At 43.7% G+C, this 18,850-nt stretch overlaps 2 protein-coding genes across 3 annotated transcripts in view; both read right to left on the reverse strand.

Annotated features, from left to right (window-relative positions):
- Nucleotides 1–9,445, reverse strand: part of LOC115171730 (mitochondrial Rho GTPase 1-A-like) — a 37,659-nt gene extending 28,214 nt beyond the window's left edge. Inside the window, exons 1-7 of one of the 2 annotated variants that reach the window (XM_029728817.1) lie at nt 8,241–9,445; nt 4,763–4,903; nt 4,349–4,392; nt 4,204–4,257; nt 3,947–3,999; nt 1,484–1,592; nt 35–136 (exon numbers count right to left, since the gene is read on the reverse strand). In XM_029728817.1, coding sequence (XP_029584677.1) covers nt 35–136; nt 1,484–1,592; nt 3,947–3,999; nt 4,204–4,257; nt 4,349–4,392; nt 4,763–4,903; nt 8,241–8,277 — 540 coding nt within the window. In that variant the 5' untranslated portion in view covers nt 8,278–9,445. The remainder of the gene's footprint in view (nt 1–34; nt 137–1,483; nt 1,593–3,946; nt 4,000–4,203; nt 4,258–4,348; nt 4,393–4,762; nt 4,904–8,240) is intronic. The other variant, XM_029728816.1, reaches the window with a different exon arrangement.
- A 1,142-nt stretch (nt 9,446–10,587) lies between these two features.
- Nucleotides 10,588–18,848, reverse strand: LOC115171735 (arf-GAP with dual PH domain-containing protein 2). The gene is made up of 11 exons (XM_029728825.1): nt 18,585–18,848; nt 15,164–15,294; nt 14,746–14,837; nt 14,257–14,345; nt 13,677–13,789; nt 13,245–13,394; nt 12,739–12,822; nt 11,639–11,701; nt 11,434–11,511; nt 11,093–11,321; nt 10,588–10,791 (listed from the first exon to the last, which is right to left on the reverse strand). The coding sequence occupies exons 1-11, from the start codon at nt 18,670–18,672 to the stop codon at nt 10,763–10,765; spliced, it is 1,146 nt and encodes a 381-aa protein (XP_029584685.1). The 5' UTR covers nt 18,673–18,848; the 3' UTR covers nt 10,588–10,762.
- Nucleotides 18,849–18,850: the final 2 nt, after the last annotated feature.

Below are 18,850 nucleotides of genomic sequence, written 5' to 3' on the forward strand. Positions count from 1 at the left end.
TAGGGACCTAGAGTTTTCCCTCTGCCCTCCTCACCTCCTTCTCCTCTGGGCAGTACAGGGGTCCTGTAGGGTGGAGCACTGCCTTCTGGGCATAGTAGAACAGCTCTGAGATGTTCTTCAGGTTTTTGGCAGAGCACTGAGAAACACAAAGATACAGTAACCTCAAAACCAGCTAGAACAATACACTGACAAACACAGACACAGTAACCTCAAAACCAGCTAGAACAATACACAGAGAAAAAGACCCCTGCTGTGGTGTAACCACCATGTATTGGTAAGGAGACAGACCCCTGCTGTGGTCTAACAACCATGTATTGGTAAGGAGACAGACCCCTGCTGTGGTCTAACAACCATGTATTGGTAAGGAGACAGACCCCTGCTGTGGTCTAACATGTATTGGTAAGGAGACAGGAAACCATGTTCACTTTAGTAACATCTTTAGGGCTCCCGAGTGGCCAGCGGTCTGAGGCACTGCATCTCAGTGCAAGAGGTGTCACTGCAGTCCCTGGTTCGAATCCAGGCTGCATCACATCCGGCCGTAATTGGGAGTCCCACTTGCACACAATTGGCCCAGTGTCATCCGGGTTTGGCCAGGGTCGGCCATCCTTGTAAATAATAATTTGTTCTTAACTGACTTGCCTAGTTAAATAAAGGTTACATTTACAAAGCTAAAACTAATTGTGTTACAGAGCATTATGGGTACTATAGGACATCAGCCGCCACTGTTGAAATAAAGGGTTAAGGCGGCATTTCATTGTACTGTGTAAACGATGTATATATGACAAACCAGAAACAGCCAGGCTATAAACACCAGTGGCGTTGCCATGACAAGGGGCTAATTCCACACAGGGGGGAAGAGAGTGTTCAGATGTTAAATATGTAGAGACTGAACAGTGTTGCATCACGTACAAGTACCCATGAACCTTGTGGAGTTCAACTGCATAACGGATCCTGACCAGGTTGTCACTTTAACACATCTGTCTGTGTGTATTCTCTGTGTGTGTGTGTGTGTTCCAACACGTCGTCCCCTCCACCTCCACTACTTTTATCCTGTAACTAATCTAGCCAGAGAGGACATGTGACTGGGCTGTCACATGAGACCAATGGAAGAGTAATGTAGCCAACTACTTTCCTCCATGATAGAAGTGCGTCTCAGCACACAGTGCACACACTCAGTCACTCAGTAGAAAGACAGAGGGGTCATGTTCATTAGGCACCAAATAAAACAAAAAAACTGACTGAAAAAGGCTCATTTACTATGTGGACTTGGCTAATAAACACTTATTTTTATTTTATGTTGCAAAATGTTTTATGTTGTGTGCCATAATGAATACTGCCAGGGTTGAGCCTCAACTCAAGTGAAACACAACAACTTTCATTAGCCTAGCTATATGGTCATTCTTAATGTACTCTTGCTAGGCACTTGTCAGTTTAGCCCCAAAATGGCGGCGGTAAACAGAGTAACCAGTCAGTGTTCTCTTACCTCCACGCAGGTCTCAATGTCAGAGTACTGGTTCATGATGGGCAGGATGGTCTCCATACTGCTGTGTTCTACCAGGTCTGACTTATTCCCCACCAGGATCAGTGGTACCCTGCAACAACATCATATATGATCTTATATAATATATATGTGCATAAAAAAATCTGTATGGGTGGCCCCAGCGGGAATCGAACCGACAACCCTTGGCATTGTAAGCTCAAATCTCTACCAACTGAACCACACAGGACCACATCATAACAACATCATTATGACATCTTTACAACCTCATTATAATAACATTACAACTTCAGACCAGTATCTTATTTTGACTGAGAAAAACAGCCTTGCAAGCCATTCATTCAAAAGGAAGGTGAATTTCATTGTCATTACCATTGGAGGAGGAAGACAGTTAGGGCTCTGAGAAAACAATCATGAGAATTCATTGTCTGAGAATGAATCCTCAGGGGTTCTAGACTCCAATAGATTGTCAGTGTCACCTAACAGATCAAACCTTCAAGCTACAGTATGTTATACTAAACTCTAACAGTAATCCAGGCAGATTTAGCCTTGACACCGGATCCTATTAAATAAATCCAGGCTCAATCCAAGACAACGTTATCTGGCTGTCTGCCGGAACACACAAAGCAGAATAAACTCTATGGTCCTTTAAAACCTACTGTATGTAAAATATAGTGTTCTATATAGAAACTAAACATGTGATTCTAGGTGACAACATGAGGCTAAAAACATTAGGACTGTTTTCCTCAGGAAATATAGTCCACTTCATGTTTTGTTTCCTTGCCACGATACCTCAGAGTATCGCGATACTGGTATTGTGACAACCCTAAAATCAATGTTGTCTGGCTGTCTGCCGCTATAGAAACAGACTCAACATACTGTATAATGGTACATTAAATCAATGTTGTCTGGTTGTCTGCCGCTATAGAAACAGACTCAACATACTGTATAATGGTACATTAAATCAATGTTGTCTGGTTGTCTGCCGCTATAGAAACAGACTCAACATACTGTATAATGGTACATTAAATCAATGTTGTCTGGCTGTCTGACGCTGTACAAACAGACTCAACATACTGTATAATGGTACATTAAATCAATGTTGTCTGGCTGTCTGCCGCTATAGAAACAGACTCAACATACTGTATAATGGTACATTAAATCAATGTTGTCTGGCTGTCTGCCGCTATACAAACAGACTCAACATACTGTATAATGGTACATTAAATCAATGTTGTCTGGCTGTCTGCCGCTATAGAAACAGACTCAACATACTGTATAATGGTACATTAAATCAATGTTGTCTGGCTGTCTGCCGCTATAGAAACAGACTCAACATACTGTATAATGGTACATTAAATCAATGTTGTCTGGCTGTCTGCCGCTATAGAAACAGACTCAACATACTGTATAATGGTACATTAAATCAATGTTGTCTGGCTGTCTGCCGCTATAGAAACAGACTCAACATACTGTATAATGGTACATTAAATCAATGTTGTCTGGCTGTCTGCCGCTATACAAACAGACTCAACATACTGTATAATGGTACATTAAATCAACGATAGGAGACAGAGGGGGCTGCAATTCAACTTACAGCTTAGAGGTGACAACAATGTCCATGACCACCTGCTTCCCCTATGGAAAACTGATCCATCGTATCACACTGTCTTTTTTTATTCTCCCCAATTTCATGGTATCCAATTGGTAGTTACAGTCTTGTCTCATCTCTGCAACTCCCGTACGGACTCGGGAGAGGTGAAGGTCAAAGAGCTGTGCGTCCTCCAAAACACAACCCAACCAACTGCTTCTTGACACAATGCCCGCTTAACCCGGAAGCCAGTCACACCAATCGTGTCAGCGTGCACTGCGCCCGGCTCGTCACAGGAGTCGCTAGAGCGCGATGGGACAAGGACATCTTTGCCGGCCAAACCCTCCCCTAACCCGGACGACGCTGGGCCAATTGTGCGCCACCCCATGGGCCTCCCGGCCGTGACCGGCAGAGCCTGGACTCGAACCAGGATCTCTAGTGGCACAGCGACGCAGTGCCTTAGACCACTGCACCACTCGGCAGGCCGTCTCCCACGGTCTTACATTATATAGCCATTAGTCATTCAGTAACCTTTCCTCCATTATCACATTGATATGGAGTAGGTTACACAAACAGGTACACGGTAGTGTACTTTCCCTTGTCTATGACATAACTGGTCCATATAGCAGGCTGGTCTTATAATGAATGGCATGTTATTGAAATGACTTGACACCTGTTTCAATCTACTAACTGAAATGTGGCAAAGCTGTCAAAAACTACACCAGCACTTTAGCTGTTGGAGCAGTCTTTTCCACATCCACTGGGGATTTAGTAGCAGGATTTAGTATACCCCCACTGTCCCTGACCAAGGGGAGACACACACACATGCAGACACCACATGCACACTGCACACACACCTGCTATCCTTGTCCGTCCTGTCGTTTATGAGGGGAATCCAATGGCTTGTCACCTAGGAGAGAAAACACATATCAAACCCCGTTACAGCTGCAAGGCCAAGACTCAGAACACAGGCCTGCCCGGCGCTCTCTTTAATTCAATATGGCCGACATGGTGAACAGAGTTAACAACGGGCAGGCAGTGGGCTGTTACTAAATCAAGACATCTGAATGTCAGTTATTCTTTGTCAGAGAGAATGCTTGGTTTATAAACTGACCTTCTCAATGGACTTCTTGTTGTTGACTGAGTAAACTATGCAAATAACATTTGCCTGTAAAAAAGAGACAATGTTATTCTACCTTGGTGGGGATAGATGTTTACTTTAAGGGGATAATACAGGGTTAAAATGGTATCCTACCAACCTTCGATATTTCTTGATACAACTGCTCGTCTGACTGTTCTGCTTCTACAGACACAAGACAACAACATCAAAGACAGTATGATATTGTCTTGTCAATCTGACACATCTCCTACTCCACTGTCGTCAGTACCGTCAGACTCCACTGTCGTCAGTACCGTCAGACTCCACTGTCGTCAGTACCGTCAGACTCCACTGTCGTCAGTACCGTCAGACTCCACTGTCGTCAGTACCGTCAGACTCCACTGTCGTCAGTACCGTCAGTAGAACACAGTTCCAGCCATAACATGCACTGACTGAATCCCTGGTCTGAAAAATAACAGTCTGTCTGTAGGGGCAGTCTAGTAACACTGAACAGTGTTCAGTATTAAACATTCAGTATTGATGGATGTTCAGGCTGTATGGTCTGTGGTGTTACCTGAGTAGTCCACTATGTGTGTGGGGACTCTCTCTGGCGTTACGTCTGCTGGGATGGTGATCTCCTCCGCTCGAAGGGGAACGTCGTCAGGGAACTCCTCGCTGACCAGTGACATGATCAGAGACGTCTTCCCCACTTTGGCTGTGGAGACGAGAGGACAAGTGTGTGAGACAGAAGCATCAGTGTGTGATTGCAATCAGGATAGCCTGATTCCAGATCTGTTTGTGCTGTCTTGCCAACTCCTATGGTCATGTGACAATGACCATAGGAGTTGGCGAGATGGCACAAACAGATCTGGAACCAGGCTACAATGAGGAGATACTCCCTGTGATGGAGATCATCTCACGTAGGGAGACATCATCAATTGAGCTTTAGTGTCACCTCTCAACATTGTACCATACAATGTGCAGGTTTCAAGGTAATGTCACGAGCACAAGTACAGTGCCATACCGTTCTGCCAACTCTAACCCCAGCAATGCAGTAATCAATATCAATGTTGAACAAAAAATAACAAGGTGGAGCACAAACATGAGAAATAGAAATAAGAACAACATGAAGTAAGTATGCTATATACAGGGTCAGTTCCAATAGCATATTTACAATGTGCTATTAAGGAATACCTAGGATAGGATAAAGTAATCCTTCTAACCCCCCCCCCAAAAAAAAAGATTTAGATGTACTATTGTAAAGTGGTTGTTCCACTGGATATCATAAGGTGAATGTACCAATGTGTAAGTCGCTCTGGATAAGAGCGTCTGCTAAATGACTTAAATGTAAATGTAATGTAAATGTATATATGTATAGGGGTAAGCATCAGGATATATGACAAAAAGAGTAGCATATATGATGAATGTGAGTGCGTGTGCGTAGAGTCAGTATAAATGTGTGTGTGTGTGTGTGTGTGTGTGTGTGTGTGTGTGTGTGTGTGTGTGTGTGTGTGTGTGTGTGTAGAGTCCTGTGAGAGCACATAGAGACAGAGTCAACTCCGATAGTCCACGAGGCCATTTTGTTATCTATTTAGCAGTCTAATGGCTTAGGGAAGAAGCTCAGGAGCCTGTTGGTGTCAGACTTGATGCACCGGTACCGCTTGCCGTGTGGAAGTAGAGAGAACAGTCTATGGCTTGGATGGCTGGAGTCTTCAACGATTTTCCAGGCCTTCCTTTGACACAGCCTGATATACAGGTCCTGAATGACAGGGAGCTCGGCCCCAGTGATGTACTGGCCTGTCCGCACCACCCTCTGTAGCGCCATGCAATCGTGGGCGGTACTGTTGCCATACCAAGCAGTGATGCAGCCAATCAAGATGCTCTCAATGATGCAGCTATAGAACTTTGAAAGCCAACGCAAAACCTTTTCATCCTCCTGAGGGGGAAGAAGTCACGTCTTCTTCACGACAGTGCCCGTGTGTGTCAGCCATTTTAAGTCCTGAGTGATTTGGACACTGAAGAACTTGACGCTTGCGACCAGCTCCACTGCAGCCCCAGGGATGTGGATGGGGGCGTGCTCGCCCCCCCGTTTCCTGTAGTCCACGATCAGCTCCTTGGTCTTACTGATGTAGAGGGAGAGGTTGTTGTCCCAGCACCACACTGCCAGGTCACTGACATCATCCCTGTAGGCTGACTTATCATCGCCGGTGATCAGGCCTAACCACCGTCGTGTCGTCAGCGAACTTGATGGTGGTGGAGTCATACGCGGAGTACAGGAGGGAACTAAGCACACACACCCCTGTGGGGACCCGTATTGAGGGTCAGCGTGGCGGAGGTGATGTTGCCTATCATCACCTGGGGACGGCCTGTCAGGAAGTCCAGGATCCAGTTGCAGAGGGAAGTGTTCAGTCCTAAGCTTGGTGACGAGTTGAGGGGACAAAGGTGTTGAACGCTGAGCTGTAGTCAATGAAAAGCATTCTCACATAGGTATTCCTCTTATTAAGGTGGGTGAGGGCGGTGTAGAGTGCAATTGGGATTGTGTCGGCTACAGATCTGCATACATTACAGACTGTTAGACTGATGTGTTGAGTGACTGAAGTGTGAAGATAAGAGCAGCTGGCAAGCATGAACAGGAACTAGTTAAGTGTTGGAGTGTCTTATTAAATTCCATGACTTGATTGAATCCAGCACCGTAGTGCACAGCCAGGGGACAGAGGGCTGCAGATACCACACAGAGAGTTGCAGTTCTGATACGTTTTAACATGCATCCTTTTTCCCTACCATAACCATTGATCTAACACCAATGGAGGGGTTTTATCAAGCCGGGTTCAATTAGCCTGCAGTAGCTTTCACCCATGTTAGGTTGAGTCAGATCAGTGAATGGGCTCCTGCTTCAAGGGCGGTAGGACAGTTCAAGTTCAAGAACAGGGCCAGCCTCTGCAGGTGCATGGAAAGGACTTGGACAAGGACACTTGACCTGTGTTTACAGTCTGGCTGCCCAATTCTGATCCTTCTACACTACTACTTGGTCTTTTGACCAATCAGATCAGCTCCTTTTCCAGTAATTGGGAAAAAGATCAGTAGTGGGCTGTCTGTGTAAATGCATCCTTGGTTGCTGAGTGATATCACCAACGTTAGCATACACACGTACGGTTTTGGCTGCCCTCTCAAGGGACCTGTCAGCAACGCCAAAGAGAATGTGTCTATGAGAATGTGTCAATGTAGGTCAGCCAGCCAGTTGCATCTGATAAACAGATGTGAGAAGAACACAGGGCAGAAAGGAGGACAACCAGAGTGCTGTCACAAGTTCCTTTAAAGGTCTCAGTTCTATCACATCCTACCCACGTTACCACAAAATGTGATCATTGACAATAGTCGCTCTCAAAACAAATGTAAATGGCATAGCTTAAAGATTGATGCATTGTGGATACGGGAGCAGATGAATGTACATTTGCAAAGTGCACTAGATGTGGCTATGGGGATTTGGGAGAAGTGTATTGTGGAGGCCAAAAGCTGCAGTGTCCAAATGGCTAAAATACACAGAATTGAGCAGAACCTGATTTCTACTGGTTCCGTGGAATGTCAAGCTGGCACAGTGTGCAGGAGGACAGATCGATAGTGCAAAGCGCATGCAAGGTTGAGTGAGTGTTCTATTGATACGATCCTAACCTACATTACTAGCTAGCTAGTTAAATACTGTGGCTACAAGTTACACCAAACATACTTTCAATAACTACAGCTACTGTGTGCGTATCACTAAGTGAATAAACCAACAGTCTTTATTAACTAGCCATTCAAATTTGACTGCGGCATTTGCTAGTTAGCGAGGTATTTTGTTGGCTAAACGTCTTCACAATGTCACATTGAATCAGTTCGATGCAATGGTATTCTTCGTTGTGCGGTCATTCAAGTACAAAACACAACCTAGTTGAACATTCGTATATACAGTGTTTTTTGAGAAATTGAATGTATTCGCGGAGTTAAGCTAGCATGCTAGCTAATTACTGTGTAGGCATCAAGCGCCAGTTATATTTAATGAATCAGCCACTTACGTTCCCCAACGAGTAATATCCTCACGTCCTTCCTCATATTTGCAACTGTTTTTTTATTCACAAATCAATAAAGTCTTTGTTCTTTCATAAATATCATTTATTCTTTCAGATGCCGCCCCACAGCAGTTTATCTAATGCCAGGCCTGCGCAGTTTAGACTGCGCTGTCAAACTGTGATCGGCGCCTCTTTCTTTGTAGGACAAAACGGACGGGGGAATTTCTCCGTTAATTCGTTATGTTTTCTCTCGCTTCTTGTACAATTAAAGTTCCACGCTCAACAGCAATACACATTCTTGTAAATGACATAATTGTTTAAAACGCTATATTCCTTTATTTTCTGTACTTTCATGACATTTTGCACGAAATATTTCAGACGCACACCTCCTCCCGCTGACCTCTAATACCCGGCAACTACGGCAAGCAGTAGCAGACAAACGCTGTCGAAACATAATAGACAACGTATCTGCTACCCTCTAGCGCTCATGTGGTGACATTGGCTTGGAATTCAAATGTAGTGGCTTGATTTGATTGTATTGTGAAATGATAGAGGAGGCAGGGATTCAATTGCTCTCAACTCAGAAAGACGCCGAGGGCTCGAATTGAGGAAGTATGTGAGGGTATGGCATACCCTTTGTTAAAGAAAAGGACTAAAAACATACCCTTCTAATACATACAGTTGTTATTATATATTATCACAGTTTATATTAGTAATCACAGTTGGTATTAGATATTATCCCAGTTGATATTAATTGTATAACATGTATGCACACTCACATTTACTTTCTCATAGCAACAGAATTTACCTGGCTTCACACATAAAACAAGTGCACACGGAACACCCAGCTCTGCCATTTTAATACGTACGGTTTGAGAATAACAATTTTACCTTCCATGCCGAGCAAGGTATCTAGTATTTGTCCATCATTTGTGGTGAGACAGTACTGCCCCAGTTCGTTTTTCATCAATTCCAGTAGAACCATGTATCTGCATTGTACATAAACAACCCACAGTCCTAGACATTGTCCTCCAAGAAGTAATATATTTAGAGTCCTGCTGTCAATAAAGGGGATACATTCAATGCAGTGATACTGGAAGTTCTCTTTATATACTGAACAAAAATAGAAACACAACATGTAAAGTGTTGGTCCCATGAGCTGAAATAAAAGATCCCAGAAACTTCCCAGATGCACAAAACACATATTTCTCTCAAATTTTGTGCACAAAGTTGTTTACATCCCTGTTGATGAGAATTTCAGATGTCTCAAGTTGAGGGAGCGTGCAATTGGCATGCTGATTGCAGGAATGAGCACCAGAGCTGTTGCCAGAGAATTGAATGTTACTTTCTCTACCATAAGCCGCCTTCAACGGACATTTTATAGAATTTGGCAATACATCCGACCGGCCTCACAACCGCAGACCACGAGTAACCTTGTCAGCCTAGGACCTCCATATCCGGCTTCTTCATCTGCGGGATCATCTGAGACCAACCACCCGGACAGGTGACGAAACTGTGGGTTTGCAAAACCGAAGAATTTCGGCACAAACTGTCAGAAACAGTCTCAGGGAAGCTCATCCGCGTGCACGTTGTCCTCACCAGGGTCTTGACCTGACTGCAGTTGGGCGTTCGTAACCGACTTCAGTGGGAAAATTCTCACCTTCGATGGCCACTGGAGAAGTGTGCTCTTCATGGATGAATCCCGGTTTCAACTGTACAGAGCAGATGGCAGACAGCATGTATGGTATCAGCGGACTGCTGATGTCAACGTTGTGAATAGAGTGCCCCATGGTGGCGGTGTGGTTATGATTTGGGCAGGCATAAGCTATGGACAATGAACACAATTGCATTTTATCGATGGCAATTTGACTGCATAGAGACTCCGTGACGAGATCCTGTGGCCCATTGTCGTGCCATTCATCCGCCGCCATCACCTTAAGTTTCAGCATGATAATAGACGGCCTCATGTTGCAAGGATATGTACACAATTCCTGGAATCCAAAAAAATCCCAGTTCTTCCCTGGCCTGCATACTCACCAGCCATGTCACTAATTGAGCATGTTTGGGATTTCTCTGGATCGACAGCATGTTCCAGTGCCCGCCAGTATCCAGCAACTTCGCACAGCTATTGAAAAGCAGTGGGACAACATTCCACATGCCAAAATCAACAGCCTGATCAACTTGCGAAGGGGATGTGTTGCGCTGCATGAGGCATATGGTGGTCACACCAGATACTGACTGGTTTTCTGTATCTGTGACCAATAGATGTATATTTGTATTCCCAGTCGTGAAATCCATAGATTAGGTCTGAATTAATTTATTTCAACAGACTGATTTCCTTATATAAACTGTAACTCAGTAAAATCTTTGAAATTGTTGCATGTTGTGTTTATATTTTTGTTCAGTTTAGATGATAGTCTTCAGAGTGGGTTTTGCAGCCAATGTTGGTGGAATCTCTCTCTCGCAAGTCAACTCTTCCCTCAGCTCTCTCTCGAAAGTCAACTCTTCCCTCAGCTCTCTCTCGAAAGTCAACTATTCCCTCGGATGTTGGCTTCAGCTGAAACATGACAAGCCAGAAAAGCATACATTAGTTTATTCACCATATGGTGTATGAATATATACTATGTACAGTACGTGCATAGTGTGTGTGTGAGACAGGGGGTTGGTGGCACCTTCATTTGGGAGGACAGGCTCGTGGTATAGGCTGGAGCGGAATCAGTGGCATGGTATCAAATACATCAAACACATGGTTTCCATGTGTTTGATGCCATTCCATCCGCTCCGTTCTGCCCATTATTATGAGCCGTCCTCCCCTCAGGAGTCTCCTGTGGTGTGAATACTGGTGACACGGCTCTTACTGGTGTAGTCCTGGGGCTGCATGGGTTTAGAGATGACCTGTCTGAGGGCCTCCACCCACTCTCTCTGCTCCCTCTCCTGCTCACACATGAAGACAAACTGGCGGTCCGGTGTCTCCACTGTGACTCCACACCTCCACCTGTTGCCTCTGGTCCTTTTGGGAATGCACTCACTCACTGAGTAACCATTGGTCTCTGTGCCGATGAACACAACTCCCAGCTCCTCAGCATCCTGTAGTAAACAGACACACACACGTTGATAGTGTAGAGATTAGGATTCGAGTGACACACACACACACACACACACCCTTTTGAGATGATGATGAGGTGGATTCCTTTCTTACCAGCTGGCTTTTGAAGTAAAGGAGCTTCCTGTCTTGGGAGTCCAAGATGAACCATCTCTTTTTGAACGTCTCCTTTTGCTTCCCAACAGATACACTTTAATGTCACTGTGTTCATAATGCGATTACATTGTAACAACCAGGTCACTTTACGTTTCTTCTATCCAATGTCATTATTTAGTATGATAATCACAAAGTAACTACCTACCATAGGACCTGTCTTCTCCATGTATCCTTCTTTGAGGTAGTTTCTGGTAATTCTAGTCCTCAACTGTCAGAATACACATAATGAAAAGGAATACAGAAGAAGCATTTATAAGCATCAATTAATTTATTGCTAATTGCAACAGTAGTTATTGCTACGGTTGCTGAATATATCCTTAGGCACTAGGAACCACTGTCTGTTCTTTAGGAAATATTTATATCTAAATGTACTGGTATTCTGCAACATAAAACCAGGCCAATAGTTACTGGAAATACTATCTTGTGACACCCTCTCAAAGCTGAAACGTGTTGAACTTCCTCTAATGCATTGATTCATAGAAGTCTGTCTTCACATGGCATAACAACACTCTATAGTTTCACGTTTTATTAGTTGTATGTACAGGATACACATGGTATACACCGTCCAATGAAATGCTTACTTGCAAGTTCTTTCTCGACAATGCAACAACAATAAGAAAATCTAAGAATAACAACAAAGTAAATGGCTCAGTAGAATATAATAGACATTTTATCATAAGTATAATACAGGAATTTATAGTACGTTTACACCCTAAAGTAAATGGTCTACAGGGGACAATAAAAATACCAAATTCATGTGGGGGAGACATTGGTAGCCTCTGATTTGATGGAAATTGTCACGACTTCCGCCGAAGTTGGTCCCTCTCCTTGTTCGGGCGGCGTTCGACGTCACCGGCCTTCTAGCAATCGCCGATCCACCTTTCATTTTCCCATTTGTTTTGTCTCGTCTTCCCACACACCTGGTTTCAATTCCATCATTACATGTTGTGTATTTAACCCTCTGTTCCCCCCATATCCTTGTCCGGAATTGTTTATTGTAATGCTTGTGCACGTTATGCTGGTGTGTGACGGGTTTTACCCATTGATTTATTGTACTGTTAACGTTGGTTTTATTTATTAAACTGCACTGTTGTAAATCAGTTTTTGCTCTCCTGCGCCTGACTTCTCTGCCGCCAGTACGCACCCCTTACATAAATAGAGATACTGAGCCGGTACAAACATGGTTGAAAAGAAGGGCATATACCAGAGAGAACTTTACTGAAATATAGTCTAACAAACACTTACCTCTTTATCACTTCCTGTGGGGTATGCTGTTTTCAGGTAGGCATAGCGAGCAGCTCGAATGGCATTGAACCAGTTGACAATCTCCTGAGCAGGGAAGACTAGTAAGCTTTACACACTGATATACAGCATAATCTGCTACAGGAGGACGCCATAAAAACTATCTCCAACCAACTGTGAATACAAGCAGATCAACAAAGATCTCAGACAAAAACACTAACGAAAGCTTGTTTTGCAAAGTTGTAAATATTTTAGCATGGCTTCTTGCTCACTTATCCACTTCCTCATGTATTGGATGAGGCCATGTGACGGCAAACGTCTTTCTCTTATCTCACCTGGTATTACCAGGAGATCAGTTTGTGATTTATCCAACTCCTCTGTAGTTTTCACTTTCATACCAAACATATGGCAAAGGAGTTGTATAAAACACACAGTGACAGATCTTTGATCACCAGACTATACAAAAGCTACTCTATAATAAAGAGAGAAATACAGAGAGAAATGCCCACCTCTCCACTTTCGTGGTAGACAAAAAGACTTCTGGTGTGGCTGTCTTCCTGGTAGGTAATCTGTAGACCATGGGCGTGACCAATCTTCTCAGGTTGAAAGGTCACATTCACGTCCTTGATGGAGATGAGCGCTTTGGGCCCTTTGGACGGCTGAGGGCGCAGAGTGATGATGCGTACAATGCAAGCCCAGTGAAAACTCAACAATGTGGCTTAACTATTTGTAAGCCTGACTTGAGAGAAAACTGAACATATGTCATAGTCAAATGATGTTAAGATGATTCACACGTGAACCCCTGTAAATATTAGCAGAGCTATGGCACTGAACTCTTTTCACCTTTCAGTAGTCACACTTTCAAAGTATGTGACCATAAGCAGTTTAGAAACTTGGCCGTGCAGCAAAGCTACCCAGCATGTCAATGACCTCACACTTACATCCTCCTTGTTGTAGTAAGCCAGGGTGAATTCCTTCTCAGACAGAACAAACTTCCTTCTCTGAAACTGTCCCTTCTCCTTCCCCTTCTTCCACAGCTTCCCTTCATAGAAACCTGGAATGGACCCAAAGAAGTGTACTCTTACATTTCCGTAACTCATCAATACATGTGGGTATGCCTCTCATGTCTCTGTGTGTGGTTTCACTCAAGTGAACGATGCTCTGCTGTAGGTCCACAGAAGTGTCAGTGTGACAAGAATAGTTTTTTCTTGTCAGTGTACGATGAACAAACTACATTGATCCTGCAAAATGCCTCACTGTGGACAATATTTCCATTTCAATCCATGTCATTTAGCAAACGCTTTTATCCAAAGCGACCTACAGTCATGCTCGCATACATTTGTCATGTATAGGTGGCCCTGGGAATCAAACCTACTATCCTGGCATTTCAAGAGCCATGCTCTACCAACTGAGCTACAGAAGACCACAATTAAAATAATACAGAAATATAGAAGAAATGAGGTTCTATGTGTTATAATATGTCATTTGAACGTCCACAGACAAGCAGTAAAGCCAGTTCACCTGTGGTGTAGGCCAGTGGAGGATACTTTGTCTCGCCGGTAAATTCCATCCTCTCATATTTTGCTCTTATCCACTGCTCCCTTAAGACGCTGGGGGTAAAAAGGATGAGATGTTCTAGTTTCACAGGCTTAACGGATCATTGAGTCCACAGTTTGTCCTGCATTGTTTTAGACAGGGTGAATAGAAACCCTAAGTATTGTCCATTGCATTTATTTTTCTTAAACATTCAAAAGACAAATAATGTTTCATTGGGAGGGAGAGACAACAATTGACTGACTGGTTAAATGATTTATAATTCCATCGTCAGAAGTTCCACTTCTTTATTTTTTTAACAATACAATCCTTTCCTTCCCCTTCCTACATTGGTGCGCAAAGTCAGCATCCTTCAACTTCCCTAAATGCTGCCATTCGTTTGTACAAAAACGAATGCCCGGTGCCAAGAGCACTTGTCAGTGAAGTAGTGAAATGACCTGGGATGCCAACACTTACGCACAGTCTTCTTGCTGGGGCCGGTAGTAGAATGCTGGGACTGCTTTCTCATAGACGGCTCTGCCTGTGGCATTTCCATTGGTTTTCATGAACTTCGTTCACAAACAAACACCCCAAAAGAAGGAAATTGACAGAGGACATAAATACATTGTACTGATTAAGATTGCAAACCAAACCAGTATCCAAAGTGGTCCTCCAAGATGAGAACCAGGAGTGAAATTGTCATGTAGTCACAAAACCTGGTCTTGAAGAGATACTGGTTGTGAAGGCTTTTATTTCACCCCAGCACAAAGTTAATGATCATTTGTTGATGGATTGATCTGGTTAGTGTTGGGCTGGAACGAGACACCTGAACACCCTGTAGATCTCCAGAACCAGGGTTGGTGTTGACCACTGCTGTAAGAGATCCATTCAGTACCTTCACTAGCTCGTCATCCCAGAAGTCGAGCCGTATGGATTTGACGCGGCTGATGTTGGACAGGTTGCGGTGCACTCCAGAGCAGTTCAGACACACAAACACACCCAGCTTATAGGACGCCCAGTCAGGATCTATACAGTGTATGCAGAGGACGGGAGGATCACCAGAAAGAGACAAGACTCTCAAGATCACTCAAAACTCATGGAAAAACAGACATCAAAGAATGAATGACCATCTCTGTGTGGTGTCACTTAGCACTGAAAATCACTGATATCTATCAAAATAGTCAATGGTGACCAGGCCGGTCCTGGCTATTCTGTCACCCTAGGCAAGACAAAAATATTGCTGCCCCTGCAAAACTAGAAATAGTACCAGTAAGCAAACTGACGTTGAAAAGATGTATTTTCCAGACGTTGAAGTTAGGTTCAATTTAGGTTCTGAATGAAAGGTGAAAAGACGTATTTTCCGGACATTGAAATCAGGTTCATTTTTGGTTCTGAATGAAAGTTAAAAATATGTATTTTCCCGGATGTTGAAAACACGTATTTTCCGGGCGTTTGAAATCAGGTTCATTTTGAAAAGACATAATTTATAGATGTCTATTGTAATGAAACAGCAAGCAGGTCTCGAACCCTCGACCTTCAAGCCCGAAGTCCGGTGCGCTATCGACTGTGCCGCAAAAGCATGCTCGACCCAGGGTCGTTACACTACTCCCTCCTTTCAAAGAGCGCGTCCTCGCGCTAGATGTTTGGGCCAAATCAACGCTTATCCAGGCCGGATCAAAAACCAACGTCCATGGAAATCAAGGCCGGGCTGCACCAAAAAGGCCTGGACTGCACCAAAAAACAACTGCTGGTCCGTGCTTACTGGGGTGTTGCCTTCCCTGTCTACCTGCAACGTCATTTTATGAATGCCCATCCATGTGTTAGGCCCACCGTTTGTAAAACAGGCTGTTGCATTTGCTTTATTAGTCCTGATTCCTGTGACTAAACAATTTGGCTATTTAAGCTCTAAATATCAGCTACCTAACTTTATCAGGAGTTATCCTGAGCCTATTTGCAATGTGTTTACACCACAGGAGGTTGGTGGCACCTTAATTGGCGAGGATGGGTTCGTGGTAACGGTTGGAGCGAAATAGGTGGAATGGTATCAAATACAACAAACACATGGTTCCTTGTGTTTGATGCCATTCCATGTGCTCCATTCCAGCCATTATTGTGAGCGGTCCTCCCCTCAGCAGCCTCCACTGGTTTACACAGCAGGACATGCAGAAGTATTTAATCAAAAACAAACTTGAAACCACTGATCATGACAATTTAGCCCCTATGGTGAAACTCCTGGATAGCAGTTGTAGCCTGATTATCCATTCCATATTGTCCATTTTACTTTGACCTGTCCTGTTTTTAGGATATTGTAATGAGCCTGTAAGGCCACCGAAACTCACATGTAGTTTGTTGACTAACATAAACATTCTAGGACGATTATTTCCCATAAAATAATCAAGTTGTCATTTATTTGGATGAACAGTGCACCCCAGCACTAACCGGAAACACACAAGCGCCTCTCGAAAAACTCTCCCTCAGCATGCCCCAGAGTCATCATCACATACAGAAACTAATTTGCACAACATAGGCTGAGAGACGCTCGAATGTGTACGCACATTACAACGGTGTGTCCATAAATGAACTTTGGAGTGCCTGAGTGCGCTCTGTGGGTGTGTTCGTAAATTCATTCTGGAGTGCCAGAGTGCACTCTGGGCGTTCGTAAATTCAAAGCATTGTCAGATTGTCTGTTCATAAATTCAGAGCGTTTCGCTCCCGGAGCGCACTGGCCGAGGAGTAGGGTTGATCCGAGCGTTCTGACCTCACAACTCAAGCTAACTTGGTTAGCTAGCCACTTCCAGACAAATGAGAAAACACCTCACTCTGGCAATTGTAAGGCTGTTTTCATGTTATCAAGAGCGTTGGTGACTAACTGTGCTGCTGGCAACAACTTAATAACTTGTTTTTGCTGATGTTTACTGACACCTGTCATATTCAACGTGTGTTGCTGATAAAAGGATTTATATGTCTGAGGTTTTGACTAAAGTATTCCACTCTGAAACCCTATAACTTTGTGAAATGTATTAGAATTATAAGTATTATTATTGTGTTAAAAACTATAATCCAATACTGTGTGTGAGTAGACTGTTTAAGACTAAGACACTGTTACTATTTCAAAATGAGCAGGGCATAGTTGGTAGGACGACCTTGTGAAAGGAACAGGGAAATGAGCCTCCCTAAGTTAGGGAGGGGAACAACGGCCCGAAAACGGCTAGGCTGGCAAAAGATAAGGAGACAGGTGGTCTGGGTACTGTGGAAAAATACAGCCGCCTAAAGCGGGGTGGAGTTCTCTACTGATGTAAGTTTATTTGTATGACGAAATGTGTAATATTAAAAGGCTGTGTGCATCTAAAAGGATGTGTGTATCTCGTAAATAAACATCCTGATTATTGTAGGCTGGGTCTCAGTCTGTTTCTTTCAGCCGGATCCTTACACCTTCTGGTATACAAACTGAGTAGTTAAATTGAAGTTCGGTTTAAGAACATTGATAACTTAATTCCCGTAACAGTTGCGCGTTGGTAAATTAATGTTACTCTGCGCTCTGGCACACAGACGAGAGTGCTCTGAAATGGAGTAGATCGCCAGAGTGAATTTACGAACGCACCCAATATGTTGGTTAACATGTCAGCACATTTTTTTATTTGATTGGGCGTCATTTAGTTAGGCAATTTATCGGAGAAACCTGCATGTCTCACTACATTGTCATACCTTTTATCTCCAGCCTGTGGGCTACAGAAAAGGCCACATACCATTCTACCATATTGGCTACTGTATCTGCTACATGATTTATGTTAGATCGTTTTTTTGGACGGAAAGTTGGTGGACTATGGCAGCGATGCGTCTCTCCAACAGCACCCCAGAAAGGCGCGCTGGGAATGGACAAGCTAAATATTTTGCGCCCCTGCCTTCAACAAAGTGGGCACTGCTTATCACAGAGCGGCATCAGCGCTCACCTAAAAAGCCCATATGACACTGGTTGAGAGAAATGGACATTGTTTTGGGGAAGTATTACGTGCGTTTGTATGTGTTGTTGGAGGTGCGTCTTGGTCAGTTTAACTCAGGAAACGACACTCTCTTCAATCTGCCGCCATAGGCGGTCGCCTAATGAGCGGGCAAGCCTTGAGTAGTGAGAAAGCAATGTCTTCATGACACACACAAGCATTTACCCTACACATGACTATTTAACACTCCACACACATACAAGTCAGAACATGGGCTGATTTAATTCATGTGAACAAATAGTACACTCATTGGCAACTTCATCCCTAACTCATATCTTGAATTGACTAGGATTTAAATGGAACTACATTGTCACTCACCCGGCGCGCCACAGTCTGCGCATTGATTGTTTTCTGGCAGTTTCCCCAATTCCAGCAAAATCGTTTTGTTTCGGTCCTTGTTTGCCATTATTTTGCGAATATAAATCTGTATCGACTTTGGGAAATGTTTTGGTTAAATATGAGTGGTGTAATTAGCTGTTTACGTAACAAAATACAAATGTTGACGTTTCTGTGAGTTTGGACGAAAACTGGAACGTGTGTACCAGTACTGTATGTAGGATCATGAGGAACGTAAAATGCTTGTG

Source organism: Salmo trutta, chromosome 32 (genome assembly GCF_901001165.1).
Source record: "Salmo trutta chromosome 32, fSalTru1.1, whole genome shotgun sequence".
Lineage (NCBI taxonomy): Eukaryota > Metazoa > Chordata > Actinopteri > Salmoniformes > Salmonidae > Salmo > Salmo trutta.

Coding starts and splice junctions, on each gene's coding strand:
- LOC115171735 (XM_029728825.1), bottom strand. CDS start 18,672: ATGGCAAACAAGGACCGAAACAAAACGATTTTGCTGGAATTGGGGAAA. Junction 15,295..18,584: donor CGCAGACTGTGGCGCGCCGG/GTGAGTGACAAT, acceptor TACACTGTATAG/ATCCTGACTGGGCGTCCTAT. Junction 14,346..14,745: donor CCCCAGCAAGAAGACTGTGC/GTAAGTGTTGGC, acceptor TTTTACCCCCAG/CGTCTTAAGGGAGCAGTGGA.